Source organism: Eretmochelys imbricata, chromosome 2 (assembly GCF_965152235.1).
Source record: "Eretmochelys imbricata isolate rEreImb1 chromosome 2, rEreImb1.hap1, whole genome shotgun sequence".
NCBI classification, from domain to species: domain Eukaryota; kingdom Metazoa; phylum Chordata; order Testudines; family Cheloniidae; genus Eretmochelys; species Eretmochelys imbricata.
In genome coordinates this window covers 183,188,969-183,210,000 of record NC_135573.1, presented here as the reverse complement: position 1 = coordinate 183,210,000, position 21,032 = coordinate 183,188,969, and the positions used below count along the sequence as shown (strand labels likewise).

The window sequence follows — 21,032 nt, the reverse complement described above, 5'->3', positions numbered from 1 at the left end:
CAAACATCCACTTGTGGCTGGATTTGTGTATTGAGCCAGATGTGTATTCACGTAATCAGATTTAGGGAGTTTAAGAGGTTTCAGAGTAGCAGCAGATGTTAGTCTGCATCTGCAAAAAGAACAGGAGTACTTGTGGCACTTTAGAGACTAACAAATTTATTTGAGCATAAGTTTCCGATGAAGTGAGCTGTAGTTCACGAAAGCTTATGCTCAGATAAATTTGTTAGTCTCTAAGGTGCCATAAGTACTCCTGTTCTTTTTGCTGAGTTTAAGTGGTCACCTCCACTGGGTGTTTGGTTTATTTTTCAGGGCTGTGATCTCCTCTGCACATTAAGAGCCTGTCTGCACATAGCTCTTCCACTGCCCATGCAGAAAGGGGTCATATGGCAGTACAATAACCCCCCCCCCCCATCTTGCTGAGTATGGTCTCTTGGCTATACATTTAGTACCCCCTCAAGCTGTATTAACTTTTGCTTGAAATGCAGGTATATTGTGGAATCATCTTTAAAGGAGGCTTCATGTGTAACTGTCATCAGTGACAAGCATGGAAATCTGATGGCATAATCCTATGAGGAAGCTTGTGAAGCTTTTTGTCCCATAAGTTATTTTTTTCTATGTGGGAGAATGATGTGTTGACTATCATTTAAACAGAGCTATGGTATTAAATGAACACATTGATGGGTATCTTGTATGAAATGTATTTATTCATTCATTCACATTTATGTCTAAAAGTGACTAACCTTAGCTCTAGGCACTACAAAACATTTGAATGAAAAACAAGGAGGGATTTTAAATGAGCTGCATTGGAGGGTGCACCCATCCCTATCCCTGACACAAGATCATCATGTCGTTAAAAGTAGTAACTTCAGATGGGTCTGAGCAAATGAATCTTAGCTAAAAATTGCCCTTGATAAAGCATGAAAGTGTGAGGCTGTTCTGATGAACTATATTGGACATTTCGTAGGTGATTCAAATATGGCTCTGATTTTGCAAAATGAAGTAAAATGTAATTAAGCTGGCCCAAGGGACTGCATGGCACAGAGGCTAACATCTAATTTTGCGGTGACTTGTAGATACTTTGTGTGGTGTGTGTTTGTATGTATAGATGCTTAGCAAAAGCTCTGGTTGGTATAGTATATAGGTTGTGGTAGCAAAAGCAATAGATGTGTGTGTGGGTCTAGATCTAGATACCTTGTTGAATTGTCAGGTGGCTGCTGATTAAATGGAGAAGATTCCAATTGCGAGGGTTGGAAGTGGTTAGCTAATTCATTCTCTCTCAAACATAAAATCCATGACAGGTTGATTTGGGGAGGGGAAGCAAAGGATGTTGTTTTCCCCCATAGTTGACGCATTGAAGACTTCAGAAGCCTCCCTTCCTTCCACCAGCTTCCTTGTTGCCCCTTCTGATCCTCTGCTACCTCCATTCCCTGGAGGAAAAAAAATCTCCCCCTCTATCATTTAGGAATTAAGTTGTGGTATGCTAAGTCCCAGTTTATTTTAAATAGTGTAATGAAATCACCTGCTATAGTGTGAATGGATACATCATATTTGTACTCTCACCACCAAGCTGATGCCTTATACACAAATGTTTCTAGATTTCAGGAACTGTCTTAAGCAAAACAGCTCATGGGTCATGAAGATAGGCGGGGTAGTAGAGTACATGACTTGGAGTCCAGGGCCCAGGACTCTATTCCTAATTTGCCACTTGCTCATGATGGAACTTTGGATTAGTTGCTGAACCTCTGTGTGCCTTAATTTCTCCGTTTCTAGAATGGAGTTATTAATAAAAGCCCACCTTTTATAAAGTTTTTTGAGAACTTTATTTTTTGCAAATATTTGTATTAAAAAAATGAACAATGTTAAACATAAATACATTAGACAATGTGATGAAACTCAGTGGTGAGGCGGAAAGGAATTTTCTTTGAGCTGGATTAGACGAGACTCTTGTGTGAATGATGACATTTTTTTTGAAAACCCAAACGTTTCCTGTGCTGGGGACAAAACAATGGCAGTACCAGATAGTATCCTGAGTGGCTTTATTGGTCAGCTACAGTATTTGACGTCTGCCAATCTGGAGCTCCTCAGCAATATGACTAAGTTTTCCTTGCTGTCTGTTTTTGGCATATCTTTCTGTAGTGAAGAAAACTGTTTAATGCCTAAAGAATGGGTCATGCCTGAGACTAGAATGATCTATATTGGGTACTTTTATGGCCTGCGTTACTATAAAATAAGATTGGGAGGCACTCAGATACTAATGTATTTATCCTTGCAATTCCCCATCAAGGTAGGCGAGAAGTACTGTTGTTTCCATTTTGCAGATGGGGAAACTGAGACATGGAGAGACTCAGTGACTGGTCCAAGGTCTCCTAGGAAGTCTGTGGCAGAATAGGGACTTGAGCCCTGGTCACCTGAGTTCCAGGCTAATATCCTCAGCATCCTTCCTCACTATATAGGCTGCAGAACTCTGTTCCACTCTTATTGTTTCAGAGATCTCAGTCAAAGGTTCCTTTTGCTCCAGGAGCCTCTCCCTTTGCTCAATTAAAAATATCTTCCCCTTGGTTGTGTGGGATTCCTAAAGCAGTCAGTCCCACCCACCTCTAATTATCTGACTTTCCACTGTTCTACAGACATGGGTTTCAGTGGTCAGTATCCACCTTAAACTGGCAGTGACTGGGCACTGTCCATTCCAGGAAAACTAAAAAGGACTCCACCCTGAGTATGTACTGGCTCAGGCTGAGATTGAATTGGCCTGTTCTTTTCTGAATGGAAAAAAAGGGAAAGATTCCAGTTCAGAGCTGAATTTGAACAGCAGGTGTCCAGCTCTATTGTAACTTTGAAATGTCTGCTATTAGTTAACGAACGTAAATAATAATTAATGGAGGTCACTGACTGCAGCGCGTGACATGCATATTTTGGTAATCTTATTCTCATTTAATGATGGGCGAGGCCAGTGGTTTTCCATTGTTGGACCCTCATCCCATTTATCAATATGGAAAGGGCAACATGCTGGAGATCCCATGATGCCTGTTCATGACCCCCAGGTTGAACAGCCATGCGCTAGACCAGTGGGCCATGGGTTAGACCTATTTACCATTGTGGGCCACATCCAATATTACCTGTATGGCCTTGAGGATGTCACATGGGCCGCAGCATTGTGCTGATTGGGCCGCAGGTTGGGAGCCACAGGGCTAGACCAAGCACAATAGCCTTCATGCTCAGCCGTACTGTGTGTGTGTGCAGGGAGACAAAAACATGACCTCATCATATGAGGTACAGGGTACAGGATTTAAATCACCTAGAGCTGCACAATTTTTTCAGGGCATTGTAGGAAGAATCCGCTGAACTTTATCTGGGTATCTGAACATTTTTACTGTGAGGATTTATGAGGTGATTTTTAAGGGGGGGCCCAATCCTTTGGGAAGGGTTGGAAGGAATCTGGCATCCTTTGGCCCTGTAAGTTTGGGAGTGGAGTCTGAAGGACAGTTCATCGGCCAGAGCCTGTGTTTTGAGTAAGGGGGTGATCTCTGGTAACCTTATTAACGTGTGTAGGTTCTTTTATTGTTTTTAATATGTTTTCTCTGTTACAATTTTACCTTAAGAATTAAATATTCTTGTTTGGAAAGACGTGTGGTAACTTAACTGTGGCAATTACACTATGTACTGTTTCTGAGGAGAGACAGACAGCAGGCCTAGTTAGGCAGAATGTCGTTTGCTGGGGATATCACAGTATAAGCAAGGAGCTGTGGAGTCTGGAAATACCCCAGTCAGAGGTGCAGGAGTTAACTAAGAACAGAAACAGAAGGAAGAAAGCAACCAAGGGTGCAAGATCTCTTCAACATGCCATTCTTTAATGCCTCAGAAAATTTCAGCTTTGACAAACCTTCAGAATGGACAGACTAGAAACAATATTGTCCCAGACTTAACACTGCAATCAAACTCCACAAAGAAATTGGGGAGATATAGGTATCATCTTTAATTTGTGCTACGGGGAAACAAGAAGAGCATATCTTTAAATCTTTTGGCTTTACTGAAGACAAGCAACAAAGATAACCACAAAAGGGTTCTGATTATGTTTGATGTATACTTTATACTTCAGAGAACTGTGGTTTATGAAAAAGCATGTTTTCTCCAGAAAATTCAAGAACCAGGGAGAAAATGTTGAATGTGTTACAAGAGCTCTGCATACATTGGCTGAAAACTGATTTTAGGAATGCAAAACATGAATATATCAGAGGCAGGCTGGTTACTGGGTTAACAGATGATAACCTTTCACAACAACTACAGCTGAAGAGCAATTTAACCCAAGCCACAGCTATACGGAAAGCAACGCACTCAGAATTAGTCAGAACAAAAGGTAGGAGCAATTTGAAAAAACCTGAAACTAGCTTCGAAACTGTGAACAGACACTTGAGTATTAAAAATCATTAGCACATAATCCCTGAGGCAGGGAGAGAGAATTCCCAGACTAAGAGAGGCAAAGTCCAGCCTACATGTATAAGGTGTGGAAAAAGTCATATCCCAAGAGATGACGCATGTCCAGCCAGAGGCATACAGTGTGTAATGCATGAAATATGGACATTTTGCAGCTGTTTGCCACACCAAAGCAGTTAGGGAGTTGACTCATATTGCAGACAGTCAAGAGCTATTGTTTCTGGGATCTATCACTTGTGATGACATAGAACCTGCCTGGAGAGAGAAACTGAATATTCGTGGCAAGACATTGACTTTAAAATTGGCTCGAGAGCTGAAATTACAGTCATCTCAGAAGGGACATACAATCACCTTCAACCCCTTCCAGAGCTGAAGTCACCTGACACAGCTCTGGCTAGCCCATAGGTATAGTTTGATTGCTATATTGCTGGGGGGAGGGGGCAGAGGTGAAAGTAAGCCGGTACGCCCCGGTATGGTGTACTGGCAAGAGCTGGTGTGCCGTACAGGGGTGGATCGACTTCCCCAGGCTCAATTTAAAGGGCCTGCAGCTCCCAGCAGTGGTTGGAGCCCCCAGCCCCTTAAATTGCTGCCAGAGCCCCGCTGCCGGAGCCCTGGGGTAGCGGCGGTGGGGCTGGGGTGGCGATTTAAAGGGCCCGGGGCGGTAGCGGTGGCCGAGCCCTGGGCCCTTTAAATCGTCCCTGGAGCCCCACTGCTCCTTCCCCAGGGCTCCGGCAGGCTCCGGGGATGATTTAAAGGGCCTGGGGCGGTAGTGGCAGCCGGAGCCCCATCCCTGGAGCCCTGCTGCCGGAGCCCTGGGCCCTTTAAACCTCTGCCAGAGCCCCCGGCTGCTGCTGTTACCCCGGGGAGGGGGAAGGAGGCACTTGCCAGTACAGGGTGGGCTGGGGCTGGCTCTGACCTCCCTCAGCCCCGCCCCTTCCGGGGGCCAGAGCCGGCCACAGCCCAGCCCCGTACTGGCAAGTCACTGGACTTGCCCCCCCGCCGACCCCCCCCGCAGGGTGAAAGTAAAGCGCATGTGCAAACACACATGCTCACGCATGTGCATGCTGAAGCCAGTTTGCTTGGCTGAGGAGCTGCAGAAATGCCCTAAAAGTGTGTGTGTGGGGGGGGGGGTCCACAGGTGCCCGAACCATGGCTACGCCCCCCATGCCGCACTGTCCCGCCCCCAGCCTCTGCCCTCATGCTGCCCCTTCTCCCTGAGGCCCCACCCCTGCACCACCTCTTCCCCCCAAGACATCCCTCCTTTCTGCTCCTCCCCCCATCGCACTGCCTTGGCCCCCCCTCCCCCATTCTGGTGTCCCTGCCTTGGCTCACTGGCGCTCTCTCTCCCCATCTGCAGTGGGTACCTGGGCTGCTGGTGCTGGCGGGGGGGGGTGATGGTCTGGCTTAACGGGGAAGCCCCAGCTGCTGCTGGCGGCCACTCCAGCCCCGGCTGCTGCAGCGATGTCGCTGCTCTGATGCTGCTGCGGACACCTCCCTGCTATGGCTGCTACATGCCTGGGGCCCTGCTTCCCCCCCGCCCACTCCTGTATCCCCTTCTCTTCCCCATCCCCTCCCCCTTCCTCTGCCCACTCTCTGCTACCACATCCCATCCCCTTCTCTTCCCCCTGCCCTATCCCACTGTCTTTTCTCCCCATCTTTCTTGCCCCACCCCACCCTCCTTACCCTGCTTTCTCCCCCTTTCCCTCCCCCCCCCCGACTTACCATTGTACAGGCAACAAGCAGGCACTAGGAGACAGGAGGCAGCTTCCAGCTGCTGAGGCAGGGGCCTGGAGCACAGAGAAAAAGCTGCTCTGTCACCCTCCCCGCAAGCCGAAACGTGCCAGGGGCAGAGGGGAGGCACAGCATGGGAAGGACAGAGCTCCCCTCCCAAAGCAAGCCCTGCAGGGCAGCTCACTGCTCACGGAAATGGGGTGGGGGGAAGTGACACGTGATCCTGCATGACCTCCCCCCCGCCCCCACCCCACACCTCCGTTCTGTTTGGTGGGTAATGCTCCCCGTACATTCCCCCAAACTGAGCCCATGGGCTAGCCCTGGAGGTATGCAGAACAGCATGAGCCAGTTCATCACAGAAACCTCTTACAAGGACAAAACCTTTGCATTCAGAGTGCACAAGATCAAAGACAGACAACCTTCTCAGCCTCCTCATGGCTGCCGTGATGGGCCTAGTGAGAAAGATGGAAGAACTTGACAGAGGATTTGATGATATTGGACTTTTGAGAAGAGATTCAATCCAAATCAACTTGAGACAATGCTGTACCATACAGTGTTCAAACATTTCTTCCTGAGGATCCTTGGAAGAAACTAGCTGAAGATTTATGGAGATTCCGGGGATATCATAACTTGTAGTCGTGGACTATTTTTCTAGGTATGTAGAAGTAATGTACTTGAAAGACAAAACATGTTGCAGTGCTATCGAGAAACTTAAATACACTTTTGCTCACTTCGGTATTCCAGAACAATTAGTGATGGACAATAGCCCACAATTCACTTCAGCAGAATTCAAATGATTCCAAATGAAATATGATTTTGATCATATTACTAACATCTCACATTATCCACAAGTCAGTGGAGAGGCTGAGAGGTGTACAGGCAGCCAAGAACTTCCTGCAGCAGATCAACACCAGAAGCAGCTAATGGATGTAGTGCAGCACAACTCATGATGGGAAGAAAATGCAAAAACGACCGATCCAACTTTGCAAAAGAACCTTGGTCTCCAGAGTGACCAGACATGAAAACAGTAGCCAAATCAGATAAAAAGACTAACAGCTTACACATACTTTTACAACGGTTATCTCTCAGAGACCTGCTAGGTTTAGAACCAGTGTCTGGGTTCATGTCATATTGGATAGAGAAAGAGGATGGACAACTCCTGCTGTCATGAAGAAAAAGAAGTTGGTACCCAGATCATATGTAATTGAGAACAACAGTGGAGAGTTCAACAGAAATCATTGACATCTACACTGTGTTCCTCAGAAACAACAATCAGCAGAGCAAACTCTACAGATGACAGATGCAGAACAACAAAACGACGACTCAGGGATTCCAAACCAACCACAGCTAGTCGTTGCACCTAATGGACAGCCAGATGACCATTTCTTACACATTCAGGTTGTGTAATTGGAAAACTGGTATGATACAGAACTGCTTAACAGACTGATATGTACCGACCTTCAAAGATTGTGTGATGGTGTAAACATTGTAAATGGTAGGAATATAGAAATTAAAGGGTGGATGTAACGGAATGCAAAACTGTAGCATAATGCTCAACAGCTAGGTGTCACTGTGCATAAAATACCTTATTTAAATGAACTTCAGCCATACCTGGCAGATCACTGATTCCATGACTTTCAGACACCTCTGTGACATTTTCCCACCCCGGGGTGGCAGGCCGGAGATGTCAGCTAGTGGGTGGGACCGTGGAGCTCCCAGCCGCCATGGGTGACGGGTGCTGGACCCCGTCTTCCTCAGTGGGGCTCGGGGTCTCTTCGCTTCCCCCCTCCCCCAGCTCGGGCTTCAGTCCTCCCCCTGTCAACCCCATTTTGTCATGGTTATTTTTAATAAAAGTCAGGGACAGGTCACAGGCTTCTGTGAATTTTTGTTTGTCTGTGACCTGTCCGTGACTTTTTTACTAAAAATAACGGTGTCAAAATCTTAACCTCATTTATGATCAACCCATCTGGTGTGTATAAGCAAGCTCTGTGACCAGTCCATATCTGGTCCAGAAGAACATGAAGATACCTTTTTGCTTGATGATTTATACTTACTAATTGCTAGATAGCAGCTTTGGTTAGGGAGCTTTTTCCAGACAGCTAATTTCCTTGGAGAGCACCTCTTCCTCTTGTTTGTCCAGTTTTCTATCTTTTTGTTGTTGTTAGGTAGATATGTCCATGTTTAATATATTATTGCTTCATCAAAGGATACAAAGCAAGGCCCTGCTGAAATCCAAAGCCAGCTTTTGTGGAAAGGAGAAACGATTGTGTTTGGCTTTAGATGATATGATAAATGGTAGTATATGAGTACTGAGCCTTAGGTACACAATTTTCCTCTCAGCACATTCACTGAACAAATTCATTTCCCTCCACCTTTCCCCAATTAGAGGAGTTCTTATATGCTTTAGTTTAATAAAATAATAATTGCTGGCCATTCTTTCCCCCCCACCCCCATTTTCCTATGCTAACCCGTTGTAAATGTGAAGCTCTTTTCTTTGTGTAACACTGCTTCATGGGAACACCTGGAGCCCTGGGCGAGCTCCCTAGCTGATTTCACCCCTCTTCCTCCCTTCCCTGCACCCGCCACCCACACTGTTCTGACTTGGCTGTTTTATTTAATAGGAGGATTCTTCTGATCATTTATAGCCCCTGTGGAGTTCACTCCCCTGGATTGAATTTGCTTGAATATTTTCCTAGACATATTCTCTAAATAATTTGTTCTTATTTTAGCCAGTGCATGTAATTAAATCCTGGAAGGCTTTCAGGAACGTTAATTGCTTTTCTTGAGGGAATTGAATTCAGGCTTTTGCACCTGACTCTATGGGATATTTGATTTAATAGACAAGTTTATCATAGGGACATAGAGTTTAAGGCCAGAAGGGACCACCAGATCAGTCTGACCTCCTGTGTATCACAGGCCACCAACACCACTGAGCACTCACACACAAACCCAACAACCAAAATTAGACCAAACTGTTACAGTACTCAGGAAATTAAACTATTATGTGCCACAGGCAGAAAATAGGAGGAACTGAAGTACACCAATGCCTAAAGTTCCTTCAATGACAGGGAAATGATCAGGTGGGACATAGCCAGATGGTCCTGGCAAATGACCCACCTGATCACCTTCCCAGCCTTACATATGGCAGTCAGTTAGACCCTGAGCATGGGAGCAACAGTCAGACTGCCAAAGTTCCACAAACAGTCTGGTGAAGCGGAGGGTGGCTGGGTGGTTTCAGGAACTACTACTTTACCTTGTGATCAGTAGATATTTCAATCGAATAGCTTCGCTTTTAAGGGCAAATTGAAAATTTATGGCCAAGATTTAAAAAAATTGAGGCCTAAAATTAGGCTTATAAGGGCCACATTTAGGCGCCTACATACCTGGCCTGATTTTTAAAAATGTAGATTGAATTTCCAGTCACTGAAGGATGGATTCTGCTACCTTTACTCATCTTGAGTAGCATCATGGGACTACATGTGGAACAAGGTGTGTTGGCTCAAAGTGGGTAAAGGTCGCAGAATCTGGTTCTGAATGAACTGACCATTGTCTGATCCAAACTAAATGAAAAGGTTGGGTTTTGAGGAGTTACTCCTTTTTTTCTCCCTATTCTCCTCAAGACTCCCACGTTAGCTGCCCAGTTGCCCTAGAAGGAAGGAAGGACCCAGCTCTTTCTGAAACCTAACACCAAGAACTTTTAGGGCTTGGGGCTTATTTTGGGGAAGACCCCAGATTTCCAGATGCTTATCTGAATTTCTTGGGGGTTGAGATCTCACAAGAATTCATTTATTTTATGTTTTTATTTGTTGCAAGATTTGTGATATTTTCTCTTTCAGGTTTGGCTAGAAATACTACAAACACAGACTTTCTCATGGTGCTATATTTAAGTCGTTCCACTTCTGTTTGTAGAACTAGGAAGTAGAGAGACATTCGCAGAAATGATAAGTAACTGGGAAAGGGAAGAGGGGAAAGAGCGTGACCTTTCTCAAACTTCTAAACAAAAGTTTGGCTAGCTCAAGGTTCCAGTCCATCCTTGTTTTTATCCAACTTGGTTGGTTCATCCTGAACTACTGCACACTGCTTATATGAGCTGGTATATTGGCCAGGACTCCAAGGTTAAGTACTTATTCTGTTTTTTGAAAGTAACATGGAGTTTGGTTAGGGCACTAGTCTGGGACTTGGGAGACCTGGGCTCATTTCCCTGCTCTTCCACAGAATCCCTGTGAGGCCTTGGGCAAATCACTCTTTGCCTCAGTTCCCCATCTGTAAAATGGGGATAACAGCACTGCCCTACCTCAGAGGGGTGTTATGAGGAGAAATACTAGAACTAGATGGAAATTTTCCGGTGGAGTGTTTTTCTGCTGGGAAATGCCAATTTGTTGAAATTGACACATTCTGTGGGAACATGTCAATTTCAATGAGATTTCCACAAAAGCCACCCAGCTCCTCAGCAACTGCAACCTGCCGAAGCTGCTTCTGTCTGTTCCAGCCAGCTTAAATTTTCCCTGGCTCCCATGGCTGGTTTCTCACTGGAAATTTTTCCCTCCCAATCCATCGTGACTTGCGGGAAAGATGCTGCATAGGTCTTAGTGTCCGTCCCCCCACCCAGGAGAAGGGGGTCACCTCTGCACAGTTCTGTGTTGGGGAGCTTGGACCATCTTTCCTTCTCCCTCCCCAGTACTACAATACCTGTGAAGATGCGCCTGGCATTTAACTGCTGTTGGTTTGAGTTTCTCTGGCATAAGAAAATGTTACTAATGTTTGCAAGGTAGTTAGGCATCTGCTACGCTTTAGGTTTGAGTGGTTTAAATGGGCAACGATTTATCTGATCAATAATTGTAGGAAACTTAGTACCTGCTCTTTTGACTTGAAGAACCAAGCCAATAGATGTAATAACAAAAGTCTGGGATTGTTACCCAGTTCCTTAAATTCACTTAAAATGCTATATTTTTAAAATACACCTGATATATTTGGACATGCGGCACGTTTTTAGTAAGTTTCTGAATTTTACAGAGATACAATATACAAAAAATAAACTGTAGGGTGAGATGATTTTACAGTTAACGCTCCTTTTTCCTTGAGAGCTCAAACCACCTTTAATGTACTTAGACACATCAGCAGTTAGGGCCAAATTCTGAGCAGGGGAGCAAAACCCATGGAAAATGTTTTTTCTCTGAGGATTAGAGGGACATGCCAGTCGATTGTACCTCATTTTGAGGGCCACAGCTCATCTTAGTCCCATAATTCCATACTTTCCACATAAATCCTGTGTACCCTTACATTTGTTGTTGAAAATTATTTATTTAAGAAATAATGTATCATGTGACTGAGGTACCAGAAAATGTTGTTTACACTAAAGGAAATCCCAAGCATTTTAAGTGTCCTGCATGAATAATTGTTTGAGTTCCTCTTTTTGGATCTTTGTCTTTAAGTGGTTGGAGGTTGTGAAATGTGTAAAATGCAGGGAGATGGAATTCTTTGCCCCAAATGGCCTGGTTGTCTGTGCAATTGGGCAGTGGTCTCTGTTCTAAGCAATGGGAGAAGTAGTCATCGTATTCCCCCAATCTCTTAACAGGATATACAGACTCAATGGATCCATGCTGTTGTCGGACACTGTGGACATGCTCCTGTCATATCCCCAATACACCGACCACTGACTTCCACATTTAGATGTGGAGAATTGCCAGCAAGCTGTACTTGGCCACACTTAGGGGAATGTGGCATTCTTAAGCACGTACCCTCTCCTGCCTGCCCTTTTGCTTACCTAGTGGAAAGGTGCCATCTCTGTTGCCACTGAAGCTTTCTGTGCCCATGCACAGTGCTGCAGAATCTTGGTCCTTTTCCTCTCTTCATTTTCCCAATCCATTTAATTTGATAGCTGCATTGTCAACTCCCAGTGGGTTTTACAAACATTCAAGAGGCTTGACTGTAGTTCTGTTATTCTGGCATTATTTTAATGGTCAGTAATTTGAAAGTCAGAATTGCATGCTTTGCTTAAAGGAATGATGTATTTTGCTAGTATAAACAACATGATGACAAATGGGTAAAATTTTACTTTGTTTATAGATGAGTGAATTGGTTTGATGAATATGTCCTGGTACCTCAAACTCTACACCAACCCAAGTCTTTCCCAGGGTTATGAAACAGTTTCGTTCAATTATTTTCCACATTTATATATATATATTTTTCGTTCATACTATTTGGAACCAGAAACAGGAGTGCCAAAAATATGGGCTAGGATGTGATTATAGCCTGACCAGAAACAGGAATGTGCTGAAGAAAAGCCATGAGAGTCTGTTTCTGGTGAGCTTTCCAATTCAGTCTGACAGAGTCTAAGAGCTCTAGATAAAGAGAAGATTTGACTGCCTCTGAATCGCTTGAACTTCGCTCCTCAGTACTTTGTATCATGACCTTCGAGTGTTCTTAATTTTACTGAAATACATTGCTTTGGGAAGAGGAGTCTGATTATACCAGAGTCCCCCACTATAATAGCTTTCTCCTCTGTTTTTCACAGACTATTTTTGAGAGGAATTGTCAATCAGATGATTGTGCTGCTGATTTGAAACTTCAGGGTAAATTATTGCTGTCTAGGTGAGTGAATTATACTTTTTTCTTGTTCTTTCTTGTACATACTTGTATGTAATTGATTTTAATTAAGGGCACAGTGAAAACCCAATGTAAAGATCCACACCTTGTATATGCAACTTCTTGCACAACATGCAGATTATTATTAATTATATTATGATAGTACCTAGAGAGAGACTGAGATCAGACCCCTGTTATGCTAGGTATTGTGCATGCCCAAGACAGTCACTGCCTAAGAGAGTTTACAATCTGAACAGACAAAGGCGGGGAGGGGAATTAGAAGCACAGAAATATGAAGTGACTTGTTTTAAGTCCCATAGTAGGTCAGTGTCAAAGCATAGGTTTTCTGTCCAATGCCATCTCCACTAGATCATGCTGCCTCTCAAAGAAGGTGATGACAAAGTAAAGCTGTGTGAAGCATCTCCATTTTCCTTAGTAAAAATTTGTTTAAAAAAAATCTCAAAATATTGCAAATGTCATAAAATCCTTTGTGGTGTTAAAATTTTATCCTACTCCCCTTTAATTTCATAAATTCATATTCTCTGCAGAATTATTTGTTTTCATTTGTCAGTTTCACAATCATTTTGTCAATATTTAGAGAGCTTTTCCTTTTAACTCCACTTTTCATCTCACATGGTAAAACTCGCCAAGTGGCACTGATGTGAGGTTTTTCTTTTGTCTCATTTGGCTTATGATCCAAGAAAAAGGCATATTGTATTGCTTGGTCAGGATGTGCTTATTTCATTTCTGGATTTTTTTCAGGTTAAAGTTGAACCTTATGTATCATTTCTGTTTCCTTTTTCCTAGCATTTTTAGCACGCTTTTAGGGAGTGAAATGCTGATCCTGAAGTATTTAACCATGTTTCAGGTGTTTTGCTGTTTGATGCAGATGTTGTCTGTGAAACCCTTAGCTCTCAGGCCAGGAAAGAATAAGTCAAAAACAGTAAAGTCAGCAGATCTAAAAGTATTTTGCACAACTCTACAGTGTTTTATAGTTGTAACTAGAGATAGGCCTGAACCAAAACCCTGAAAGCAAACTCTGAGAAACTATGACCAGCTCCAGCTCTCATTGAAGTAAGCAGGAGTATTTCCATTGACTAACTGGGAGTTGGATTGGATTCCAAGCTTGCAGTTTGCCTTTTACCCCCCACCCTCCAAACCTGGACTTGTTACCTTATACAGAATGTTAGAGGTGTACAAAATGCACACTGGAGAACTGTGTTTTATTTCCCCCGCTCTTCTTCAGATCAGAGATAATCCAGAAAACTAGGGGACAAATCCTGAAGACACTTACTTGCTATGAGTCAGTCCTCTGAAGTCATGACAATAAGCAATATAGTTAGTAGTGTTTGGGGGATTGCTAGTTCCTTCAGCTGTCTAGATTTAAGCCTGATTTTATTATTTGAAAAATAAGCTGTTGATTTCCCCTAAACAAATAAAAACCATGACTGTAAAACGAGTGTAAGGTATTCTAAAACAAGACAACATTGATACAGCAAGTGCTGATCAAACCTCTCAGTTCTTCATTTTAGTTTATCTCTGAGTTACTATTTGAAATATACAGGATGTCTTCAAATAGATAACATATTCTGTTGATTTGCTGTTGTGTTTAATCTCCAAGACTGTCCGTTTTCTGTTTTTAGAAAACACCTATAACATTCTTCCATCTAAAGAAATTACAATATGTATTATTATTGCCTGTTTAAAATTCAAAGGCTGCTCTGGATTCTGGTATTGCATAGGTTGGAAAAGGTGCCTATCCTGTATAGTATGACTAATTTCTCATACACTCAATGCCATATGCTGAAAGATTGTATATAAGCATTTTTTTTTTGTAATTCTTCCTGTCTACGTAACAGAAGTTGTTACAGACCTTCAGTCATTTCCAATGCTTATACACCAGAATGAATTGAAGTATTTACAGGATCATTGCTTTTTTGTACTAGACATTTTTGGACCTGATTCTGTTCTCATGTACACTGGAAAAATTGCTCCATTTATGTCTATACAGTTCCATCAATGTAAAAAAATTGGTATAAGTGGAAGTCCATTAGTTTCTCATTGTAAATATTTCTGGTTTGTATTCTTTTCGGTAACCTCAACACTTAAGAGTCATAAGGTATACACAGTGCTAAATGCTTTACAGTACATTGTTTTTTTTCCACATCATATACTGCAAATTTTCTAAGTAGAACATCTAACTCTCAAAGATTAGGTTACCATCATGAGAATTAATTGTAGTGATCACCATTATACCGTGAGGTACCACACACCAACTCTGTTCTGGGGCTACACAAGGAATGAATTTGACCCAGTGAGAACTACATAGTAAAAACGTCATCCAGTACTTTGGAAATGTACCCCTAGATGGCATACGCTTAACAAGCATATTTAACTAGGTAACAAGAAACAAAAATAATAGCTTGTTGGCAAGAGCCAGCAGGTCTGCTCTGAATTTCTTTGTAGCTTTTTATTGACTAAGATGCTTTGGGTACAGATTATCTTCCCTTGTTCAATATTTAGGCTTAGCAGAATTTAACTGTCAACATGGCATGTCAAAATACACTAAGTAATTTTCCTTAGGCAAACTTAGAGTTTGATTTATCTGTGAATTTTGATGGTCATCAATGGAAATATATTTTCATTTGTATGCGTGTACAGTACAATTGACGTTTGCTGACGTTTACTGAAAAAATCAACTACCTCCAAGCTAGGCTGTGAAGCGATTAAAAACATTAATCATGATTAATTGCACGATTAAACAATAATAGAATACCATTTATTTAAATATTTTTGGATGTTTTCTACATTTTCAAATATATTGATTTCAATTACAACACAGAATGCAAAGTATACAGTGCTCATTTTATATTTATTTTTGGTTACAAGTATTTGCACTGTAAAAAATCAAAAGAAATAGTATTTTTCATTTCACCTAATACAACTACTGGAGTGAAAACTCTTTATCATGAAAGTTGAACTTACAAATGTAGAATTATGTACAAAAATAACTGCATTTAAAAATAAAACATTGTAAAATTTTAGAGCCTGCAAGTCCACTCTGTCCTACTTCTTGTTCAGCCAATCGCTCATACAAATAAGTTTGTTTACATTTGCAGGAGATAATGCTGCCTGCTTCTTGTTTACAGTGTCACCTGAAAGTGAGAACAGGCATTCGTATGGTATAGCCAGCGTCACAAGATATTTATGTGCCAGGGTGCACTAAAGATTCATATGTCCCTTCATGCTTCAACCACCAATCCAGGGTACATGCGTCCATTCTGATGATGGGTTCTGCTCGATAACCATTCAAAGCAGTGCGGACCAGCACATGTTCACTTTCATTATCTGAGTCAGATGCCACCAGCAGAAGGTTGACTTTCTTTTTGATGGTTCAGGTTCTGTAGTTTCCGCATTGGAGTGTTGCTCTTTTAAGACTTCTCTAAGCATGCTCCACACCTAGTTCCTCTCAGATTTTGGAAGGCACTTCAGATTCTTAAACCTTGGGTTGAGAGCTGTAGCTATCTTTAGAAATCTCACATTGGTACCTTCTCTGCATTTTGTGAAATCTGCAGTGAAAGTGGTGTTCGTTTTGGGAACATGTGCTGGGTCATCTTCCGAGACTGCTAAAACATGAAATATGTGGCAGAATACAGGTAAAACAGAACAGGTGACATACAATTCTCCCCCAAGGAGTTCAGTCACAAATTTAATTAACCCATAATATTTTTTAACAAGTGTCATCAGCATGGAAGCATGTCCTCTGGAATGGTGGCCAAAGCATGAAGGGACATATGAATGTTTAACATATCTGGCACGTAAATACCATGCTATGCTGGCTACAAAAGTGCCATGCAAATGCCTGTTCTCACTTTCTGGTGACATTGTAAATAAGAAGAAGGCGGCATTAACTCCTGTAAATGTAAACAAATTTGTTTGTCTTAGTGATTGGCTGAAGAAAAAGTAGGACTGAGGCTCTGAAGTTTTACATTGTTTTGTTTTTGAATGCAGTTATGTAACAAAAAAATCTATATTTTTAGTGGGTCTTCAATAGACCCGCTAAATTGACACCGCTGCATCGATTACAGCAGTGCCGATCTACTGGTAAGCATAGATATAGTCTTAAGCTGGAAATGATGCTGAGTTTGTGGCATGTTCTACTTTTGACTGTTTTTGCATGTGGGTCAGGTGTGCAGTACACTTGGAAATGATGCCACTGCATATATCAACGCCCTCCACTGGGGATGGGACTCGGCACGTGCAGGGAGAGTGCTTGAAGATGGTAAACTATGGAAAAATTCGAACCATTTCAAAAACTTTTGGGTTTGATTTCATGTCTGGGCGTGGACAATATTCTTTGTGGGGCCTGGTGAACGGGTTCACTAATGCCTGAAATAAACTGAAAGGTTATTATAGAACATCCTCAGAAACGTGTCTTGAGGGCCTGGGTAAAGTCCTGTACATTGAGGCAGAGAAGAGACACTCAGTTGTACTAAATAGAAAGGAGATCATTTTGGGGGCTACGGATCATAGACAGATCCTCCCCCACTCCTCCATTGCAGCTTTCTAGCTCCCAGAGTAATTTAACTGTGCGGTTAGTGTCACTTCAGAGGGTCTTTATAAGTTCTGGCTTATAAAGTCATGGAAGGGGCTGCCTGCACTCCAGGTAAATAGGGAAGTGGGAACTGAGAATCATTGGTTGCAACTCTTTGTCTTGGGGAAAACAGAAGCTGGGCGAGATGGAAGCTGTGGTTGGGAACTTAAAGTGACCAGGGCACAGAGACACTGTCTTTACATACGTGCAGCAGCAGATACACATGGCTATGATGTAGCCATGGTCGAGCATAGAAAAGACATCTATCTTGAACCGCCCGTTGCAAATCATCTTCCTTCAGTAAGAGTCAATATGGGAGGATTTAGGCTTCTTAAATCCCTCAGAATTGCAATTTCCCACCTCCTTGGTGGTCGGCCTTGTAGTCTACTTCCTTTGACCCCAGCTCTATAAAGCTTCTGTAAAATCATACCTTCATCTGCATGTTTGATATGACTCCACCACTGCAGTTGTCTTATTCTCAAGTGGTACAGGACTGCAATTTGTTGGGCTCATCTAAGTATCTCCTCTCTACATACATGACCCCACTTCAAATCTATTTTCCTTAAACTAAAGAAACAAAAACATGACCTTTTAACATCTTGGTTGGGAACGGTCTCTGCACCAACATCTTAGAATTGCTGTGTTAGTGCGACGTAGTGACTGACTGTGGAGACTGCAAAATCCAGAAAAGGGTTGCATTTAAAAAATGATGGGCTGATAGTATACATACAATATAAATCCCTTGGCAATCCTAGTAGCGCAACATGCAACCCTAAGGATAACAGGAATAAAATATTTTGCAGTAGAATTTATTTTTATGGCCACAGCCTTTTGGATAGCAATAGGAAACTGGCCATGCATGCCAACCAACCAGCACTAAAAATGTAATAATTTAAAAAGCAGATTACAGACCCACTGTAATAGTTATATTGAATCTAAACTCCAATAACTTTTATGTGTGGACTAGTTCCAACAGAGAGAGAACATTTCTTCTGATATATTTTTAAAAATACATTATTTAGCATTGAAAATAGTCATTATAGATCATACACAGTATGAGAAGTTTCAAAGGAACACAGTGAAATCTGTTTTCTCAACAGAGAATGTCTTTTCCATCAAGTTTAGGTAGTAAGTCTTGTGCTCTCATTGGGCCTCTGTGTAACTGCTTATTTAGAACTTGAAGTGCATCCGTGTCCCCATTATGTGCTGGGTGAAATTCTCCAGCCTGTGTTATGCAGGAGGTCAGACAAGATGACCACAATGGCCCTTTCTGGCCTTAAAGTCTATGAATCTATGTACCCCTGACTCTATATGAGGAAAAGAGCACTCTGGCCCTTTAAGATAAAACTACAAGTTGCCATAGTAGCAGGATGATGAATGTGAACACACATCTCATTTGACATACTTGAACTGGCTTCAGGTTCTGGTGTGATACCTGCCTATCTGGTCGTAGATTGATGCACTGAGCCATGAAGAACTTGGGAATATGCCTGTCTCCACGGGGCAAAGCTAAAGACGACATGTCTAGGAATCCCACTGAAAAAAGAGTGCCTGAATCCATATGAAAATGCTGTCTAGCATGTGTTGCAGGCATTGGAGATTTCATGCATCCGATGAAGTGAGCTGTAGCTCACGAAAGCCTATGCTCAAATAAATTGGTTAGTCTCTAAGGTGCCACAAGTCCTCCTTTTCTTTTTGTCCCAGTATGTGAGCTATGATTGGCGTGTGTTGAATCAGCAAATCCTTCTGCCCATGTAGGCTGGATTTAGTCTCAAGATTGCCTTCTCCCTCAGGCTACTGTTTGGGAACTAGCTTAGTGCTGCTGGCACTCAGGTGTCTTTCAGCAAATGTAATGATACTCATTAGGCTCTATTTAGAATGTAATGGAAATGGATAAAAAGTCCTGGAGAATATTTGCTTTTGCTTGTGTATCAGAAAAGATGTTTTTGGAAGAAATAGGCTCTCTCATGAAAAACAAACAAACAAAAGATTGGAGGAAGGTGGCAACTTTTGAGCAGATAGGCTGGTGCCTTCCTTAAGAGATGCCGCTAGAGAGGAACCCCTGCATGGCTGTGTCACTGTAATGGCAATCTGTGTACCATGGGAAACATAGTAGCATTACTATTTATAGAACAAAATAGTGTTGCTGTGACTTGTCAGATGGCAGCTGCATTACCCACTGGTGGTGATTGAATTGGCTCATATGTATAGTTTGTAAATCAGTTTTGGAAAGACACAGGACTGCAAGAACCCGTGGATAAAAAAATGCTATATAAATAATTATTATTCATGAGAAAATTTCAAAGGCAGCTTATGTCCCATCTAATCCTATGACCTAAAGTTACACTTAATCTGTCATTGGAACTAGAATTGCTCACCCGCTAGAATATTTCTAGTTCTATATTTGCCCTCAAGACCAAACCGTGTGGAGAATGAAACAAAGCTATTTCATGTTGGCTTATACCCTATCTGCTGCTCTTATTACAGACCCAAATTTACCTCCCTTCCACACATACCTGTTGTTCTCACTCTTTAGTACTGTAAATTATTTACATTGGAAATACAGAATTGTGAAATGAAACGTGTAGAACACAGGAGATGTTTGGGGAACAATAGTCCTGTTATGTGAAGAATTTCAAGGTTTTGAAATTTTGCTTTTGTTCCTCACCTGGATGAAAACAGAATCTTTGAAATGTTTTTGCAAAATGCAATTGTGTTGAAAAGTCTGTTTTCAAATGGTAAATGTCAGGTTTTGATTTAGGTGTTTCTTATCTTTGGAAATGATCAGAGACTCCACCTTGGACCTCAGAATCTTTTCCATTGCAAACTTCATTGAATTTGATACTTTTTGGCAAAATGTTTTGATTTCTATTAAGTTTTATTTTCCAATGGAAAAATGTTTTGTCAAAAAAATTCCAACCAACTCCATAGAAAATAATAATAAAAAAAAATGTCCATATGAGCTGCTAGGATGTGGCCAGAAAAAGCCTAATTCTTTTCCCACTGAAGACAAAGGTAAGACTTCTATTGACTTCTGTAGGGGCGTTGGATCAACCCCCAAGTTTGTATGCATTTCTCTTGCACCTGTGAAAAGAGTAATTTCTTATAGGTGCTTAATGATACAATCATTTCATTCACGTTTGCATATGAGAATTTTGTGGCTGCAAACTATAAATGCAACTTATGGACTTGCTTCTGCTCCCATTCAAGTCAACTGTAAAATTCTCTTTGTTTCAACTGGTGCAGGAGCTTGTGCTTAAAAATGTAGCCCTGATAGTTTCACTACAACCTAGAGTTTCATGTCCAACTGTTACAGAATCTGGGCTGAGGGAATCCAGAAGTAGCAGATAAATGTGTGTTATGATGTACCTTTGCTTTCACCAACAACAGGGGAATAGCATAGAAAGTAGTTAAATATTTTAAGAATACAGATACTGTATGAGCCCCCAAAAAGGAACAAACAATATTTTGAAGTTCAACAGCTTTTATTAGTTAGTCCATAGCCTTTAACTATAGATATTGTGATTTTTTTAAAAAAAGGTTTTTACATTGATCAGATTTGAAAACTGGCAGAGAAAAGCAGCAAGCTTCTGGCTTAGTGTAGGAAGTAAAATGTTACATAAGTTTGACTGAGCTCATGCCACAGAGCTTATCTTGCTTTGATCAGGCAATGGGAATTGGTTTTCAGTGA

The 21,032-nt window shown here is 42.0% G+C and overlaps 1 protein-coding gene across 1 annotated transcript in view; it reads left to right on the top strand.

Moving 5' to 3' along the window:
* The window catches only part of ITGA9 (integrin subunit alpha 9), a 291,590-nt gene that overhangs the window by 155,827 nt on the left and 114,731 nt on the right, over positions 1 to 21,032 (top strand). Inside the window, exon 17 of the mRNA XM_077809245.1 lies at positions 12,677 to 12,753. Within this exon, the coding sequence (XP_077665371.1) occupies positions 12,677 to 12,753 (77 nt within the window). The remainder of the gene's footprint in view (positions 1 to 12,676; positions 12,754 to 21,032) is intronic.